We start from the raw sequence: 20,582 nt of genomic DNA, 5'->3' as shown, positions 1-20,582 counted from the left end.
CCTTTCGGACTGACCATCGGTTTGAGTATGAAACGATGTGCTGAACAACAACTTTGTTCCCATCGCTGAATGCAGACTCTTCCATAAGAACGATGTGCACCTCAGATCTCTGTCAAAAACAATAAACACTGGAATTCCGTGCAGCGGACTATCTGTCGGATATACAGCTTTGCGTACTGAGTCATGGTTAATGTCTTCTTAATAGGTAAAAAATGTGCTGATTTTGTAAGACGATCAACTATCACCAAAATGGCATTGAATCATCTGATAGTCCTTGGAAATCCCACTACAAAATCCATCGTGATATTTTCCCATTTCCACTCGAGAATAGGAAGTGGCTTAAGCTTCTCTGCTGGCCTCTGATATTCATCCTTAACTTGTTGTCATGTCAAACACTCGGACACAAAACGCAAGATGTCTCGCTTCATGCCCGACCACCAATACAATGATTGCAGATCTTTATACATCTTCGTACTTCCAGGATGGATGAATTACGGAGTATTATGAGCTTCTTTCATAATAACCTCTCTCATTGAATCGTCACTAGGAACCCATAGTCAATCTCGTTATCGAACTATGTCATTCTCCTCGGAATACAGCTTACGGCCTTTAGATTCCTCTTAGTTTGCATTTTTGTAATTTCTCGTCAGAAGACTGTCCTTCTCAGATTCTATCTCTCAGAGTCTGTACTGTCATAGTAAAAATATTAGGAGCCTCGCTCCTAGCATACACTACCAGCTCGAATCACTGAATCTCTGCTTTCAATGGTCTTTGAAATATCAATTGAGCGATAACAGCTGTCTTTCTACTTAAAGCGTCCGCAACTATATTAGCTTTTCTCGGATGATAGCTAATATCACAATCATAATCCTTCACCAAATCTAACCATCTTCTTTGCCTCATATTCAGCTCCTTTTGGGTGAAGAAGTACTTCAAGCTTTTATGATCAGTGAAAATCTTGCACTTCTCCTCAAATAAATAATGTCTCCAAATCTTGAGAGCAAATACTACTGCTGGAAGCTCGAGGTCATGAGTCAGGTAATTCTTCTCATGAACCTTTAACTGTGTAGACGCATAAGCTATCACTCGGTCATTCTACATCAGTAATGTGCCTAAACCAAGCTTCAAAGTTTCCGTATAAAGAACATACTCTCCTTACACTGATGGCATCGATAAAACTGACGTTGAAGTCAAAGCTTGCTTCAGCTTCTCAAAACTCTCTTGGAAGTCAGATCCAAAATAAACTTTGCATTCTTCTTCGTCAAGGCGGTCAAGGGTACCGCAATAGAAGAGAATCCTTGAATGAACTTCCAATATTAGCCATCTAGACCCAAGAAGCAACGGATCTTGGTTACGCTCTTAGGTACTGGCCATTCTCTGACTGCCTCGACCTTGTTTGGATCGACCTCGACTCCATCTCTAGAAATAATGTGGCATAAGAACGCCACTATCTCGAGCCAAAACTCACACTTGCAGAACTTAACAAATAATTTCTGATCTTGCAATATTTGTAATGTCGTTCTTAAGTGCTGACTATGCTCCTATTTTCTCCTCGAGTAAATCATAATATCATCTATGAAGACCATGATAAATTGATCCAGATACGGCTGAAATACGCGATTCATGAGATCCATGAAGATCGTCATTGGTCAACCCGAATGGCATCACCATAAACTCGTAGTGTCTATATCAAGTCCTAAAAGTCGTCTTATGAACATCAAAGTCCTTCACCTTTAGCTGATGATATCCCGAACAAAGATCTATCTTCGAGAAAATTGATGAACCTTGCGATTGATCAAATAAGTCCTTGATTCTAGGTAAGGGATACTTATTCTGGATGGTGACTCTATTCAGCTATATATAGTCAATGCAAAGTCTCAAACTTCAATCTTTTTTCTTCACAAATAATACATGTGCGTCCCATGGAGAACAACTCGAGCGAATAAAACCCTTGTCCAGCAACTCTTGAAATTGGTCTTTTAGCTGTTTCATTTCGGCGGGTGCTAGACGATAGGGTGTCTTAGAAATTGGCACAGTGCCGACATCAACTCAATTGAAAATTCCACCTCTCGGTTCGATGAAATTCTAGAAACGTTCTCAGGAAAGACATGAAGAAAGTCTCTGACAACCTTAAGCTCCTCTAGCTTCTGACTGACAGGAACAAGTGTTGAGATAACTCAAGCTAGAAAATTTTGGCAGCCTAGTCTCATAAGCTTCATCGCACAAATGTAAAAGATAATGTGCGGCATTTGCTTGTTCCTTGCTGCCTCAAAGACAAAAGATTTTCCGATGTGCGGTCGAATAGGTACTGACCTCTGTAGAAAATCTATCGAAGCTCCATTCGTAGATAGCCAATCTTTGCCAAGTATGATGTCGAATTTAGTCATCGGAAGCACTATGAGATCTGTCCGAAACACATCCTTTTGTAGAAGAGCTCCGCCCCAAATTCTTCACAATACTCTTAGCAACCATTTGATCATCAGAAGGAATGAAAACTTTAAAACCCAATTCCAAATCTTCAGATATAATCTTTAATCGCTTGAGAAACGTCTCGGATATAAATGAGTGTGTAGCTCCTAAATCCAGCAATGCATAGATAGCTACACCTAAAATGAATATCCTTCTTGCAACAAATATACCATCAAATCCAATCGTGTTAAAACTTAAAGAGTTTCTATCATTAATTACCCAAAAACTCTCGAAAGCATTCTCGAGACAAGTACTCAATCAAAACTAAATTTGTGTGAGGGGAAATATATTCAATCTGTAAGATCCAGATTAGTAGATGAACATCAAGAACCTATCCTTCAAGTTGAAAAACATGTTGAAAATCTGAGTAAAGGGAGAAAATTTGGTGTTGGGTGCTTGTCTGAGAGTTTTAATGCTAAGCAAAACTGAAAGCTCACCGAAACCAGTTCAACAAGACATAACTAAATGAAAGACAAGTCTAACCGATACTTTAACAAAAAGCCTGCTCAGAAAAGATATAGGCTGATCAATGAAGTTGAAAATAGTAAAAAACATGTGGTTTCTATAGCTCACATAAAAGACCACACACATACATACTCACAACCTACTTGGAACACATCAAGTGGTTGGTTAGTTAAACTGATCCAGGTTTTGGTTCCAAAAAGAAAAATCTTGTCTGGACCAAATAAGTATGGGTGCCAAGAGTTATTCTTAACTTGTGATTGCAGAGCACAATAACTGTACTGGTCAAAAAGTCTGTTTGGTACTTGGAAAGTGGATGTTCAAGGCACATGACTGGTGAAGCTAAACTGCTATCAAAACTGACTCAATTTAATGGACCAAAGATCACATTTGGAGATGCTTCTCAAGGTAAAACTGTGGGTAATAGTAAATTTATCCATGGTAACATTAACATTAAAAGCGTATTACTTGTTGAAAATCTGAAGTATAATTTAATTAGCATAAGTGAGTTGTCTGATCATGATTTTTCTGTGGACTTTAGTAAGCATAGTTGTACTATCAGAGATATTTTGAATGCGTTATAATGACAAGTTACAGGCTTGGTAAAACATAAAAAATTAGTTGGACCATACAACTGAATGAACCAGTATGCATTATGGATTCTAACCTTTTAAGGAACTGGTTATGACATAAAAGGTTAAATCATTTAAATTTCAAAATAATTGAAAATATGAGCAAGAATGACTTGGTTATTGATTGCCCCAAATTGAATTCTCTGAAGACAAATTATGTTCAACGTGTCAGTCTGAAAAGTAATTTAGATCATATTTTAAAAACAAAAGGTGTAACTTATTAGCCCGAAGCTTAGAATTGTTGCACATGGACTTGTTTGGTCCTATTCCAGTCAAAAGCTTAGGATGAATGAATTATACTCTAGTTATTATTGATGATTTATCAAGATTCACTTAGGTTATCTTCTTAAAATCAAAAGACCAAACTGCTACTCAATTGATACAAATTTTGAAAAGACTTCTAAATAAAAAATCAAAATGGATTGACAAAATCAGGTCTGATAGAGGAACTGAATTCATCAATCAAACTTTGTTATTGATGAAGTAGTTGAGAGAAGGAATATAACCCTTAAAGAGGCCACTAGAATAATACTTTCTGACTGTGGAATTTCTCAAAGATTTTGGGCTGAAGCAGTGAACATTGAATGCTATACTCAGAATAGATCAGTAAATAACAAGATATTGGAAATTTCAAGTAAATTTAAAGTTTGAATAAAAATTATGTCTCATTAATATGAGAGTGTCTTTTGTCACTCCACATTCTTGAGTTAGTTATGTCTCATGATTGTAGAAGTGTATTTTGACTTTCCACATTCTTGAGTTAATCGAAGGCTTTTGGCTCTTCATATTCTTGAGTTAATTGAAATATTAATTGAGCTAATTAATCTTGCATCACTTTTGGTGTGCATTTTGAAGCTTATAAAAGGTGTGTTTATTTCCTCATTCCACACACACAAAAATTATTTTTAAAAGCACCCAAGATCTCTTTCAAGCATTCTCTTGCATTTCATATTGTTAGCTTTTCATTTGGCCTCTGATAAATTTCAGTGATAAAGTGAAGGTACGTTTTCAGTTCGTCGATGTAGTTACTTCGGGCTAATTTGCTGCAAGGTTTTGCCGTTGTATCCTGGGAAACAGTTGTCCATCCAGACCATCGAAGCACAGTCGGAGGGGACAAATCTGTTTTAAAAAAACTGTACTTCGTAAAAGTCTCGATTTGATTTACTTGTTTTCTAATGCTTTACATACTCAATATCTATACTTCCAGTTGCATGCTTCTTTTTATTAATGTTTTGTATTTACGAGATTTTTTTTCTTGATACCAATTGATGGATTGTGTGCTCAACACCATTGAGGTGCTTTCAACACAATGAATCAATGAGCTGCAATAGCTTGTGTTCTAAAAATGTTTACACCGATGAATTAGATCAAGTTTGGCATAAAACCAAGCGGAAAATACTTGAAGTAATCATTCGTTAAGAAAACGGATAGATTTTATATCAGGTGCAACTGAATAACTGAAATACGGGAAATCAGTTAGAGCTTATATCAGTTCAGTTATGGACATAACTGAACTGATATCAGCTGAACTGATTAAAACAGTTAAGAACAATAACAAACAGTTAAACAGAAATAATACAAGATATGTTTATGAATGTTCGGAGACTGAACTGCTCCTACGTCACCCTTTGTACCACCTCGGGTAGGATCCACTAGAAGACTTTGATTTATACAACACCTAGTACAAACCCACCCAGCTTAGGACTTACCCACTGCTTAACTGAACTTCTAGACTAGACTGAAGGCAGCACCTTCCATCCAACACTTGTTTAATGTCTGTGTGTCAAAGACTACATACACAAGTTTATTGTCTTTGTGCAAGACTGTATTTTGGGTGGTGGTTGTGTGTGCGTGTGTGTGTAAGAACTAAACAATGATAACAACCTGAAGGTGTTCTCACACACTGAGGGAAATAAGCCTCTCCACTAAGTTGATATAACTTTGAAGTGTTACCTCGACTGGGCTGATTGCTTCTTCAAAGCAGATATGCAATATGCGTGCCTTTTCATCTTTTTGATGAACACACTCTCTTTATATGTATCGTGTATATCATGTGTGTATCATCATCCTCTTTTCTTCATTGATCTTCAGCTTCTATTTATAGGCGTTTGGCTGAACGTACAGTGAGACTCAGTGAATGAATCCGTTGCAGTTGAATTTGTTCCCCCAAATAGATATCTGGAACATTTAACTTTAAGAGCTGCTGCAACGTCTCTTATTGTACCTTGATCGTACAATGCTTTCGTACCTTTGTGCACAGCTGGATTAAGCTTGTCGTATCTGCAAACTGGTTCGCTCCTGACTGATGTTCTGACTGGTCAGTTGAACTGGTCTTGAACTAGTGAGGTGAATCAGTTGACTCGTCAACTGAACTGATTTCACTGATTCAGTTGAACTGGTCAGTTGTGCACTTCATCAGTTGAACACTTCATCAGCTGGCCGGGCTTCTGAAGGTCTCCTGCTGAACCACCTATCAACTGGACAATCAGTTGAACTACTTTTGATACTTCAGTTTTACTGGTTTAGTTCGATCATTCAGTTGGTACTTTCAGTTTGCGTCTTGATAGCTTCAGTTTAGGCTCGGTAACTGATCAATTCGATCAGTCACAACATCTGCACACTCGGTAAATCATTAGAAACAAAATAACAAGTTTTGTTAACATCAAAATCAAGATTGCGAACATGAAATGTTCCAACAATCTCTCCTTTTTTTATGATCACAAAACTTAAACAGTTAAAGCGATTTAAAAACAAATTTTCAGTTTGAGGGATAGCATAAAAAAAAGCTCCCCCTCAACAACTGAATAAAACGATTTGAAAACAATTTTTCAGTTTGAGGGCTAGCAAATTTAAAATCAGTTTTAAAGAAAAGCTTCCCTTCAAGAGCTGAATCTAAAACTCTCCCTCAAAAATATAATTGTTGCGCGATTTTAAAAGGAATTTTAAGCAATAAACACTCAAGCAGTCAAGGCAACATATAAACTGAAAAAAACAGTTCAGTTACATGCAAACTAACTGGATACACTTGATGTTAATTTAATCTATTACGCGTACCTTGTATTAATATAAAGCACACCATCTTATGTAAGGGAATTGCTACTATACTTAGCAAATATCAAATAACATCAAGTATCAGTCAGTTTATATAAAATAGAACTGAATGTACCAACAATTCGTCGCCTAGAATTCTTGGAATGCTGCATCGATTTTGAGTTTCTTTTGCCATAAGAACAGCTAATTGCCTTGGACTTGATCTCTGTGCTGGCTAACTGGTCCAACTGATGCAAACTGGACTCAACTGATGCAGAACCGCAATGATCAACTACTAGGATCTGATATGGCAATGAAGCGGCGGCACTTTTGATGATTAAGCTCCACTTAACTCACCAGTTTCAGGTGGTAGTTGGGTTTCGTCTGTTGATCAATTGAACTGGTAAGCTGGAAACTGAAATCTTGTCCGCTGAACAGTTTAGCTATCCTGCTGTCAGTTGAACTCAAGAATCCTGCAAATAGCTAAACAACAAAATATCACAGCAAACATATAAGATATTATCAGAGGGTTTTGAAAACTATTTTAAAACACTTTAAAACACATTTTAAATATCAGTTTTCAAATGTCCTTCTTAGAACAGCTAGCTCTGATACCAATTGATGGATCGTGTGCTCGGCACCAGTGAGGTGCTTTCAACACAATGAATCAATGAGCTGCAATAGCTCGTGTTCTAAAAATGTTTACACTGATGAATTAGATCGAGTTTGGCATAAAACCAAGCGGAAAATACTTGAAGTAATCCTTCGTTAAGAAAACTGATAGATTTTATATCATGTGCAACTGAATAACTGAAATACGGAAAATCAGTTAGAGCTTATATCACGTCTGCTATTCGTTTTCCTTAAATCGTACTAGAATTTTTTTTTTCAAACCTCACTAAATCGGCTGAGATGCATAACCACATACATAAAATATTTTGGAACCATTTTAACATAAAACAATCAACTATATATTTGAGAAATACAGCCCATATTATAATCTCTCCAAAATCTCTCATAAATAAATAAAAGTCATTAAAATATTCTTAACATAACTTAAAATCATAAATCATAACTAGTGCGGAAAACTAGCGTCGGTCCTCGGGTTATGTGCACCTTCAGTCTAGCAAAGTCAACCATCAAGACCTCCGATAACATATTATCATAATCACCTGCATCAATCACACCTAGTAAGTCTAAAGACTCAACACACCATAATCTTGAAAAAAAGTAATACATATACAGATCACGTACAACAGTGAAAAATACTTGTACTTTAAAATATCATTTTCATGAAGATGCACAAACTTAAAAACAATAACATTTTCATAAACATTTTCACGATGCATAAACTTTCAAAAAAATATTTTCATAATGATGCATCAACTTTAAACTTAAACATTTTCTTAAACTTATTCATATCCACATAAACATATTCATATTCATATCCATATCAACTTTGATATTCATGTTCATATTCATGTTCGTGTTTGTTGAATTCAGATCGTGATTGTGACTCGTATTCTTAAACGTATTGGGCGATGGATCCATCTACATGTAACCACAGTACTGGGTGGCGGGGACACCAGCAACACTCTCACCGGTCAAGTGGGTCTTGGCCTTACATATTAACATATTCGTTTCATTGGAAATACGATCTTCGGGCTCCCTCTGAGGCCTTCTCCCGTAAACGGGCTCCCTCTGGGGCCTTCTCCCTCATGATATCTCCAATCGTATTTGTATCAATAGAAATACGATCGTCGGGCTCCCACTGGGACCATAACCCTCACGATATCTCCAACATATTTAGTCACAATCCCTTCACGTCCTTCAACATTTCGTATTTCTATCACTTAATAAAAACATGCATATAATATCGTTTTTATTTTAAACCAAGCATGCAACATATCTTTCAAATGCCAATGTTAAATCAAAAAAATCCTTAAACATTTAAAATAAACGTTTTATCATATAACAATTCATAAACATCGATAATCATTGAAAATAATCATGTTGTCAAATAAAACAGCATTCAGGGCACTGTCATGACGTTTACTAATTTCTAGTTGTAAAAAGACCGTTTTACCCCTGGACGTAAAATTTCACGTTTCTGACATTTTCTTAATTTTATTGACTCTAACATGTCCCAAATAATTATTTAAGCTTACATTAATTTTCTCATATTTTTATTTAGCTTAAATCGAGAACTTTGAAATTAATCTTTAAATGTGACGTATTAATGCGTTTTAATCCCGAATTAAACCAAACCTTAATATAAAATTCCCAAATTCAAAGCTTAGACTTTTAATAATTATTATTTAACCTTAAACACAATTTTTTCAAAATTTTATAAAGATTAAAACTAGTCGTTTCAGTTAATTCGTTAATTAACACTTTGTGCGGCGATAAAATCCCGGATAAATCCAAAACTCGTTATTTTGATCCTAAACTATAAACATAGCATTTTTATTCTTTATTCTACCCTTCCAAGTCATGAGCCACACCCGTAGACCCATGGATTCATTTTTAGTTTAATTAATCTCGTTTTTGACACCTTATCGAACACACCGAGCCATCTCCTAATTTACTCGAGTCACGCCCGAGCCACCTCGAGCCAAACCTGATCCAACCCACCTAGGGACCATACTGACCAAGCCCAACCCATTAATCAGCCCGTATGCATGATTGTGTGCGTGTGTTAGTATCCTAGGTGTATTCCCTAGTTGCATAGGACTCATCAATCCATCTAACCACTGACCACCCATGACCCTTACTGACCCTGGACCAGACCTGAGCCACCCCCAGCCCGAGCCTCTGAGCCACGCGCGAAGCTCTGCACCAAGACAGCAGCCTGCACGCTATGGAGTTCCCTCACGCTTTACTCATTCTTCTCGAGCCAGCAGCGAGCCCAGCCACTCCAGCCCCTGACCCAGCCCTTGCCCATCATCTTTAGACCCTAAGGACCTAGCCTAGCCAGCACAAGCCCTCTGGCCGAGCCCCTTAACCATTTGTGCGAGCTACTGAACCTGCGCCCCTCCATGGCTTCCTCACGTCTTCTTGAACCAGCAGCCAACCAAGCAGCCACAGCCCCTGCCCAGGCCTTTAAGCACCCTCCTAGGACCCTAAAGAGTTGACCTAACCCAGCCCAGAGCCCCCAGGCCGAGCCCCTTAACCCTGCACCTGCTGAACACCTGCGCAGCCCCTTAATCCCTCTCGGGTGGGAGTCCTAGGTTGCTAGGACTCCTCCATAGCCTTGGTCTCGAGTCCTAGGGTGGCTAGGACTCTCTCCCTGACTCATACCTGACCCTAGCCCAACCTTGGTCCCAGCCGTGACCCAAGCCAAGCAACATACCCCATAACCGAGCCCCTTGATTAACATGACAGAANCAAAACTTACAGACCGAAGACGTGACTTCATGAGCTTCTCGTGGTCAGTAGTAGTACAACCCTTTACAAGAACATAGGCTCTGATATGACAGCTCCTTACACAATACATAAACATGTTTTAGGTGATCAACAACTCAAATATAGAACCCATAAACATGAAATTTCGAAAAATAATTCAAAGTGTTACATATTTTCCAAACTTTTCATGCATAAAAATATAATATGGTGTGANGTGACTTTGTGTTTTAAACGCACGAAAAACCATTGACAATTGTTTAGAACGGCGATAAACGACCTTGGCTAGAAATTCCTTGCAAGCTTCGAATTTTCCTGTTGAATATGGTGTGTGTGTGCCGTGTAGATTGAGGAGAATTGGTGAGGTGTGTGGCGTGAATTCAAGGGTTAATGGAGAGTGTTTAACATATTAAATAGTTTAATCAAACACTAATCCAAGCTTAAGCTCTTTAAGAATGTAATTAGGCCCATTAATGCTTGATTAAAGTTTAATTAAAATATAAAAATTATTTTGTTTAAATAAATTTGTGAATTTATTAGCCGAGTTGTCAAAAGATTCGTGTTTTTGTTGAAAATCTAACACCGATAAAAATTACGCCCCAGCGTATAAAATCACTTCTAAACCCCATCTTTTTAAAAATAAGAAAAAGCATCACCTTTAATTTAAATAATTAAAAACAATTATTTAATAAAAACATTTTCTATTTTTCAGCCATCGGTCTCCGTTCCTCGATCGCAACTCGAATAACCCTTAAAATACATTTTAATCCAATCATGTAGAAAAATATATTTTAAACATGTAATATGCACAACAAAATTAATCCATGCAATTAAAACAATTATTTAAAATACAAAGGAATTTAATAACTTATATGCATGTGGTTTGCGTGAACATTTAAATTTTCGGGGCGTTACAAGTTCAGTTATGGACAGAACTGAACTGATATCAGCTGAACTGATTAAAACAGTTAAGAACAATAACAAGAAGTTAAACAGAAATAACACAAGATATATTTATGGATTTTCGGAGACTGAACTGCTCCTACGTCACCCCTTCTACCACCTCGGATAGGATCCACTAGAAGACTTTGATTTATACAACACCTTGTACAAACCCACCCAACTTAGGACTTACCCACTGCCTAACTGAACTCTTAGACTAGACTGAAGGCAACACCTTCCAGCCAACACTTGTTTAACGTCTTTGTGTCAAAGACTACATACACAAATTTATTATCTTTGTGCAAGAATGTAATTTGGGTGGTGGTGGTGTGTGCGTGTGTGTGTGAGAACTGAACAATGAAAACAACCCGAAGGTGTTCTCACACACTGAGTGAAATAAGCTTTTACACTAAGCTGATATAACTTTGAAGTGTTCCCTCGACTGGGCTGATTTCTTCTTTAAAACAGATATGCAATATGTGTGCCTTTTCTTCTTTTTGATGAACACACTCTCTGTATATGTATCGTGTATATCATGTTTGTATCATCATCCTCTTTTCTTCACTGATCTTCAGCTTTTATTTATAAGTGTTTGGCTGAACGTATAGTGAGACCCAGTGAATGAATCTGTTGCAGTTTGAATGTGTTCCCCCAAATAGATATCTGGAACATTTAACTTTAAGCGCTGCTGCAACGTCTCTTATTGTACCTTGATCTTACAATGCTTTTGTACCTTTGTGCACAGCTGAATTAAGCTTGTCGTATCTGCAAACTGGTTCGCTCCTGACTGATGTACTGACTAGTCAGTTGAACTGGTCTTGAACTTGTGAGGTGATATCAGTTGACTCATCAACTGAACTGATTTCACTAGTTCAGTTGAACTGGTCAGTTGGGCACTTCATCAGTTGAACACTTCATCAACTGGCCGGGCTTCTGAAGGTCTTCTGCTGAACCACCTATCAACTGGACAATCAGTTGAACTGATTTTGATACTTAAGTTGTACTGGTTCAGTTCGATCATTCAGTTGACACTTTCAGTTTGCGTCTTGATAGCTTCAGTTTAGGCTCGGTAACTGATCAATTCGATTAGTCACAACATCTGCACACTCGGTAAATCATTAGAAACAAAATAATATGTTTTGTTAACATCAAAATCAAGATTACGAACATGAAATGTTCCAACAATTCCCTACTTCTATATTTTGTGCTTCTATAATTTTGTTATTAGCAATTTGGTTAACAATCTTAAAACAGATTTTGTTATAATCATTATGTGATCTGTTGAATACATGGCTACTGATTCGAATGACTCGAATGTGCCAAAAGTTAGACCCCAATTATGAAATTCATTGTTGTCGATGTGCCTGTGAGACATGATGATACATCAAAGAAATTCGACGGCTCAAATTTTAGAAGGTGACAACATATGATGTTCTTCTATCTCACCGTCTTGAATCTAGCAAGGTTTCTCACCGAAGATGCTCCCAAACCAGCTGAGGTTGACAGAGATGTGCAGACTACTAGTGCTATTGATGCATGTCACCATTCATATTTCTTGTGTAGAAAATAAATGGTTTGGTTGATTCGTTATACGATGTGTATAGTGAAAAGAAGACGACTCAAGAATTGTGATGGTCCCTGGATCGGAGATACGAAACTAAGGATGTCGTGGCCAAGAAATCTATTGTTAGTCAATTCTTGGACTACAAGGTGGTCGACTCCAAAACGATTATCAGTCAAGTTCAAGAAATCCTTGTGATTCTTCACGAGATTCACTTTGAGGGGATGATTTTGATCGTATCTTTTCAAGTGTTTGCTATTGTTGAGAAGCTACCACCAGCTTGAAACGAATTCAAAAACTATTTGAAACATAAGCAAAAAGAGATGAATTTTGAAGAGCTCATTGTTCGACTTCACATCGAGGAAGACAACAAGAGTTCTGAAAGACGATTGTTTTCTCCAGTTGCTGTAAAGGCAAATGTTGTCGAGCATGACCAAAGATCAAAAGGAGAAACTTTTATTCCTCCAACAAAAGAAATAGTGAACCACTTAATCTAATTCACGTTCATATATGTGATTTAAAAGGTGTGCAAACATGTGGTGGAAATAAACATTTAATTACTTTTGTTGACGATATCACAAAGTTTTGTTTATATCTTCCTAAAAGTATAGATGAAGCAATTGAAAATTTTGTCAACTACAAAAAGGAAGTTGAAAACCGACTTAACAATAAAATTAAGGTGCTAAAAAGTGATCGTGTAGGTGAATATGAATCACCATTTAATGAGTTTTGTGCTCAACATGATATTGAACACGAAAGTACTGCACCTTATTCTCCTCAGCAAAATGGCATTCTTGAGAGAAAGAATCGCACCTTGAAAGAAATTATGAATGCATTGTTATTAAATTCTGTTTTACCACAGAACATGTGGGGAGAAGTTGTTTTAACAACAAATTATCTTTTAAATAAGTTACCCCTAAAGAATCAAGATAAAATACCATACGAGTTATAGAAAGGAAGAACTCCTTCCTACCAATACTTGCGAGTGTGGGGGGTGTTTTGCCAAGGTAGCAATACCCACTCCAAAAAAAGTAAAGATTGGACCAAAAACTGTTGATTGCATTTTCATTGGATATGTTCAAAACAGTAGCGCTTATTGTTTTCTTGTACATGATTCTCGAATACCTAATATTCACAAGAATATGATAATAGAATCAAAAATGCCTCGTTCTTTGAACACGTGTTTCCATGCAAATCTAAGGAAGAAACAAGTTCATCCAAAAGATCACATGAGACAATTGGAAAAGAACAAGAGGTTAACCATGATGTTGAATCTAGACGGAGTAAAAGAGCTAAGACAGAGAAATCCATTGGTCCAGATTTCATCAATTTTAAGATGGTGAGTGAATCTCTAAGCTTCAAAGAAGCAGTGAATTCATCCTAAAGACCTCAATGGAAAGAAGCTATCAATTTCGAAATAAAATCTATTTTACGAAACCATACATGAGACTTTGTGGATCTTCCTCCGGGAAGCAAATCACTAGGCTAAAAATGGATTTTCAAACGAAAAATGAAATTAGATGGAACCATAGATAAGTTACTAGGCTATAAATGGATTTTCAAGCCAGATTGGTAATCAAAGGTTACCATCAAGGTGAAGGGCTTGATTACTTTGATACTTATTATCTTGTAACGAGAATAACCTCTATTCGTGTGATATCTGCAATTGCCACCTTGTCAAATGTTGAAGTTCACCAAATGGATGTAAAGACAACTTTTCTACATGGAGATTTAGAAGAGGAAATTTACATGAACAATCTGAGGGATTTTCTGCAACTGGGCAAGATAATAAGGTTTGCAAAATGGTGAAGTCTCCATATGGCTTAAAACAAACACAAAAGAAATGACACGAAAAATTAGATAAAATCATTATAGAAAATGAATTTAAATTAAGTGAATGTGACAAATGTGTATACATAAAGAACACTGAAAATGTTTATGTCATTTTATGTCTTTATGTAGATGACATACTTATTATTGGTAGCAATGATAAGATGATTAAATCCACCAAGAAGTTGTTAAACTCAAGATTCGACGTAAAAGATTTGGGCTTAGCCGATGTGATCCTTGGAATTAAAATTCATAGAACATCATAAGAGCTAGTTCTAAGTCCATCACATTATCCTTGAGAAATTCAATATGGATTACTCTGTTTTGACTAGACCCCCGATAGATACCAATCAGCATCTATCAAATAACCGAGGCGAGAGTATGTCTCAATTAGAATACTCTCGAGTCCTTAGAAGTCTGATGTACTTAATGAGTTGTACAAGAATAGAGTTAGCTTATGCAGTTAATCTGCGATTGGAATGACACAAAATAAAATGTATAGTGGTAATTCTAGGCACAATACCTAGGGCTGGGAAAATATACCGAAATATCGAAATACCGTACCGAAAAAATACCGAAATTACCGAAAAAATCGATATACCGGAAATTTCGGTACGGTATGAGCGGTATCGGTACGTTATTATTTTTTTTTGGTATTTATATATACCGAAATACCGAAAATAATTTTTTTATTATTTTTTTTAAAATTTAAGTTCTGTATACCGAAAAAATGTCGGTATACCGATAATATTTTCGGTATACCGACATTTTTTCGGTATACCGACAAAATTTTCGGTGTCGGTGCGGTATCCGGTATGAACTTTTTCATATCGAAAATTCGGTATACCGAATATGCCGTATACCGAATTTCCGGTATCGGTATCGGTATCGAAAAATTCCATACCGATATTTACGGTATGGTATACGGTACCGTAGTTCGGTACGGTATACCGTACCGTACCCACCCCTAACAATACCATTAGACAGCTACACTCAACTGGAGTTATCTCTGTTGACTATGTTAGGTCAAAGAATAATATAGCGGGTCCGCAAACCAAAGATTAAACAGAGAGTTAGCTACGAAATCGTCTAGGGGAATGGAGATTAAGCATATAGAATAAATTGATGTGAAGGAAAATCCAACCTATGATGACTGGAGATCTCAAGAATTAAGATCAATATGAAAATATAATCGCATTGATTTGGTAGATCATTGTAGCTGTGGTCATGTAGGGCCCTTAACTCTTAATCATTATTACAATGTAATTTGATTAGAGTTAATTAATCATAGCAGAAAACGAGTAAAAATTTTCTTTACAATGAGCCCAAAATGTGTCAACTATAATTATAATACTAAAAATAGTATATAATAAATTCTCGTCTAAACACATCACATCATAAAATAAGCCCACACATGACCAAAATCATCTACAAACAAACAACTCATATCCCCGGGACATATCTCGGTATATAGATACATATATACAATGGGATAGACCACTCAACCTCAACTCATATGTGACTCCCTCCAGAAGTACCATCTCCAGTCTCCTGATAACCTGGAGTACCTGCCATTATCCACACACAAAAACAAAATAGCCTCCCCCTTGGGGGTGAGCAAACGCTCCGTATGGAACAACCATAATATATACAACATGTATCTACACAATGATATATGATATGCAATGCATGCATATCGTGGATATATCAGGTCAAATGTCCATCAACTGAGCAAGTATCGGAACCAGTCGAATCGCTATCAAATCAATGCTCGAGCTGGCACACCGACCTCAGTAAAGTATAAGGGAATATCCGTATGATAGCATCGGCAAAGCGCCATCAAATCTCAAATCTCAACCAATCAATTATAAGGGCCACAAATGACTGTGTTTTTAAGGGTCACATAATGTCAAAAATAACATCGTGCTCACAAATCCCAAAATCAAAATCCAATGATACAAAGGTATCCAAGGATCATAGCTCAACGTGCATGTCATGTATCGATTTATGAATAAAATTATGTGTGTTAACAAAATATTTATTTTATACATCGATATACTAATCATGAATGTCGTGTATGCCACATCAATTCAACATATAAAGCATATAGGCACATATTTTCAATCAAATCAATCAAGCATATATCATATGACACATATACCTGCCTATGTTACTTGGTCGCAACATACCTTATTTTTCTTCTTCTACTCTAGATGTCTTTCAGTTGAGTCAACCAATATTATACGCTACAATTTAATTTATATATTAATGCTAACAATTCAATTACCACTCATTTTTATTCGTTAATACTTAGCTTCAATGACTCTAAGTTCATCCGTAATTTGTCTATTTATATAAATTCAAAATAGATACTTACTTACGTCTCTAACTAATAACTTATTTAATTCATTGATATTATTTATAAAGTATAACCATCATCATTATTTTCTAAGCTTAACAAAATAATTAACCTCGATTTAGGCTATAATATACTCCTTCAGAATGCTACATCGTCATATCTCTTTCATTAATTAAGCATAACTCATGCTTCAACAAAAATTTACATCATAAGCTTATTTATCACAAGTAATAAATGAATTAATTCAAGGTACTTGATTACAAGAATTCAGAGTTACAGAGGAATCGCAGCTAGTTCGAAATGGTGGATAAGGGTTCGAAGCTTAACTTCATTGAAAATTTGACGAGCAATTCCGGCAGAATTAGTGCATCAAACCAATTAAATATAAGAATTGAGGCAGTGCATTAATCCTCATTATTTGTTTATTAAAATTTCCATCTCCACGTGTCTACACTTTGAGAGAAGGCACCAATTTGATGTGTTTTCGTATTCACCATTTTTCCATGATTCATTTATTTCAAACTTTAATTGAGTATTTACCATTTTACTCTTAAATTTAAATCAATTATTTTTCAAATTATTTACAAAGTTGTCATCAAAATAAATTGAATATTTATCAATTTATTTACACATTTGCCAACAAAATTTAATTGATTATTTTATTGGATTATTTTGTTATTCACTATGTTTAAAATTTAAACATATTGATTATATTATGAGTTGATTTGCGACTCATAATTTACATCATTTACGTTAGTTATATCACGGGTCTCACAGGGTCTCACAGGTCCCTAGCACATTCCTATGATGAAACAGTGAATGTTGAGGATAAACATACGACTTTTAATTATTCTAATAAAATCAATTAAGAATCACCTATGTGAGAAAAAAGTAAGGCCACTTCGAAAGAATTGTTAGGCTCAATTCTAGACCCTCTCGCAGAACCAGACATGTGTTCATTGCCAAAATGAACACGATATAAGATGCTCGACAAATCTTTCACAATAAGGAAATAATTTGAGGAAAATAGAGAAGTGTCATTCAAGTTTATAAATTACCAAAGATAAGATAACATAAGCCCAAATCTTATATTCAAGGTAACTTTCCTTACGAGAGTTCTTACCATATTAGAATTATTATCATACAAGGTACGTAATTTAAACTCTATAAATACCAGGTATTTTCTATATTTTTTATACATTCACTCATTGCTTTGAAGAATCACTAATATATTTGCGCTACTTAAATTTCCTCTCATAGCTGACTTAAGCGTCAGAGGGACTACCGGAAACACCTCTTGCGCCCAATAACGTTTTCTCATTCACGCAGGTATCATCTCGACTACTTCTTGACCAGGAGGTTTCTGCTCGGCCGAATACTGTCATCTGGGGAAATTGCCAGACCCGACCTTTGTTACATGAAATTTCGGAAACCAGCAAATAATATTGTGTTTTTTTTTATTTTAAAAATACTGGATTATAATATCACTTATCTACATGTGATGTCCACAAATAACCTTGACAAATATAAATATAAAAACACATCAATTAAATATTTCAACATGGTGGGGTTTTTAGTAGTAAATTTATTTGGAGTGGGGGTAACAAAGATGATTATAATTGCATAATGGTGGAGTCTTTATCAATTACCACAGTTATATAATAACACATTTTACAATCCAAGCACTGGATAATCTTTAACTTCAAACATACCCACCAATAGTCTACTTAGGGAAACTTAAAAGATAATAATAATAAAAATATTATTATTATTTATTATTATTATTATAAAAATTGGAGGGCCATTGCTGGCCAATAGTAAAGTAATCCTCCTCCCTACTTAATAGATATTGAATTCAACATATAGGAAAAATTCTAGCATTTGGATTGAGTCATTTGAAATTCATATTTCGAATTTTTTTTTTTGGTTCAATAAAATAAATAAAAGAAACTAAAATTCATCTTCTAATTTTTTACATTGTAATTATAATAATCATAATGAATTTTGAATGACTTCAATATTCCAAGGATTTGAAATTTATTTTGAATTATATAATTATAGTGTAAAAAACGTGACCTTGAGTCTGATACTCATTTTAAGAACGAACACTTATTATTTTAGCAAAATTTATAATCGATGGTAATGATGTAACTAAAATATTGTAAAACGTACATCATCTCTAACGTCATGTTCTGATAGTTTTCCTAGCAACAATAATTATTATTTCGGAACAAAATTACTCTGAACCTAACATTGATTTAAAAACCAAGGGTCTTGATTTTAAAAAAAAACAGTGGGTTGGTGTTGTATTGGTTTCTAACGCCTAAGTTTCAACAAAGGTTCCTCCAAAAAGTTATATTGTCAAGTAAAGGAAAAGCATATCCATCATGCAAATTTTTCATCGCATGCATATTTTGTCAAATTAACTCAGCCATTCAATTTTTGTACGCAATTTGATAAAGACAAATTGCAAGATTATTGTATGAAAATTATTACAAAGACAAATAATGATGAATAGGAGTCTAATGTATAATAATAATAATATTCCTATAGATTTTTATTTGTTTCCCACTTGTCATCAATCTTGAACAAGCTTCTTTTCCCCTCTATAACCATGATATCATACAGTGGAGATATCAGCGATACTCTCACCCATCATACAAAGTATATCCTTATTGATTTTTATTTGTTTTCCATTTGTCATCAATCTTGAGCAAGCTTCTTTTTCCCTCTATAAATAGCCCATTTTTCCTCATTTCTTATGCACTAAAAACATTACTTCTTTCACTAGTAATTAATAATTAATATACAACTCGAGTCTTCTTCGTTTAGTCCATTTTTGTATCTCATAATGGGTTTGATCACTTACGAGCATGAAGTTATCTGTTCCATTCCACCGGCCAAGTTGTTCAAGGCCCTCGTCCTCGATGGCGACCACCTCATCCCCAAGGTCTTGCCTGAGGGATTCAAAAGCATCAAAAATATTGAAGGAGACGGCGGCGTTGGAAGCATCAAATTGATCACTTTTGGCGAAGGTACCGAAAGATTATCGCGATTGTCGTTGGGTTTTTCACAACGAAAAATTTATGAAATATGTATAATAACTTCATTTTCCTAATGCAGGTAGCCAATACAAGAGCGCGAAACACAGGGTCGATGAAATCGACGAGGCAAATCATGTGTACAAGTACTCTATCATTGAAGGTGATGTTTTAGGCGAAGATCTTGAATCCATTTCCTACGTTCTCAAGATCGAAGCCTCCGCTGATGGCGGCTCGGTCTTCAAGACTGTAAGCCATTACCATACCAAACACGATGCCCACGGTATCACCGAAGAGAAGATCAAGGAAGGAAAAGAGAAAGCAAAGGCCTTATTCAAGGCTGTTGAAGCTCACCTCCATGCACACCCTGATGCTTATTAAATCGTCTTCGTCGTCGGGGCGGACGCAGTCGAACCGTATTCTAAAATCCTTAGTGTACCCTTGTTTCGATCTCTGGTGAAAGAGGTTGACATGTGTGTGTTTCGTTGTGCAATATGTTTGTGGATTTGTCATGAGTTTTATCTTTAGTTTGTGTTCGCATGAGAGGGAATAAATTTAAAAGTTGTATGTGCGATTATGTTGTAATAAGAGTCGAGTGAGTGGTTGTATTTCTTGTGTAATAATAATACGTTGAATATTGGATGATTTGATTTGCACAATTTTTTATTTGACCCATCTTTTAAATTCCTTGGCGTTTTCATATCCCATTTGACATAATTTAAATTATCATTTACATAGATCGATTGATTGATTTTATTTAGGTGGAAACATATAATTTTTTAAAATATTCCCGATTTCGATTTCAAATTACATCATGCACTTACATTATATAAAAGGCAAAAACTTGTATGAGA

The 20,582-nt window shown here is 35.7% G+C and overlaps 1 protein-coding gene across 1 annotated transcript; it reads left to right on the top strand.

The window, feature by feature from the left end:
* The first annotated feature begins 19,457 nt into the window (after nt 1-19,457).
* On the top strand, nt 19,458-20,373 carry LOC140985306 (major allergen Pru ar 1-like). The gene is made up of 2 exons (XM_073453122.1): nt 19,458-19,722; nt 19,811-20,373. Exons 1-2 carry the CDS (start codon nt 19,539-19,541, stop codon nt 20,107-20,109), a joined length of 483 nt encoding a protein of 160 aa, XP_073309223.1. The 5' UTR covers nt 19,458-19,538; the 3' UTR covers nt 20,110-20,373.
* Nucleotides 20,374-20,582: the final 209 nt, after the last annotated feature.

This window comes from Primulina huaijiensis, chromosome 9 (genome assembly GCF_012295235.1).
Source record: "Primulina huaijiensis isolate GDHJ02 chromosome 9, ASM1229523v2, whole genome shotgun sequence".
In the NCBI taxonomy this organism is placed as follows: domain Eukaryota; kingdom Viridiplantae; phylum Streptophyta; class Magnoliopsida; order Lamiales; family Gesneriaceae; genus Primulina; species Primulina huaijiensis.
The sequence above is the reverse complement of the archived record's forward strand: the minus strand, read 5'-3'. Positions and strand labels throughout refer to the sequence as shown.

Excerpts from the sequence above, each read along its gene's own strand:
- LOC140985306 (XM_073453122.1), top strand. The coding sequence starts at position 19,539 with ATGGGTTTGATCACTTACGAGCATGAAGTTATCTGTTCCATTCCACCG. Across the intron at positions 19,723-19,810 it reads ATTGATCACTTTTGGCGAAG|GTAGCCAATACAAGAGCGCG; the intron begins GTACCGAAAGAT and ends TTCCTAATGCAG.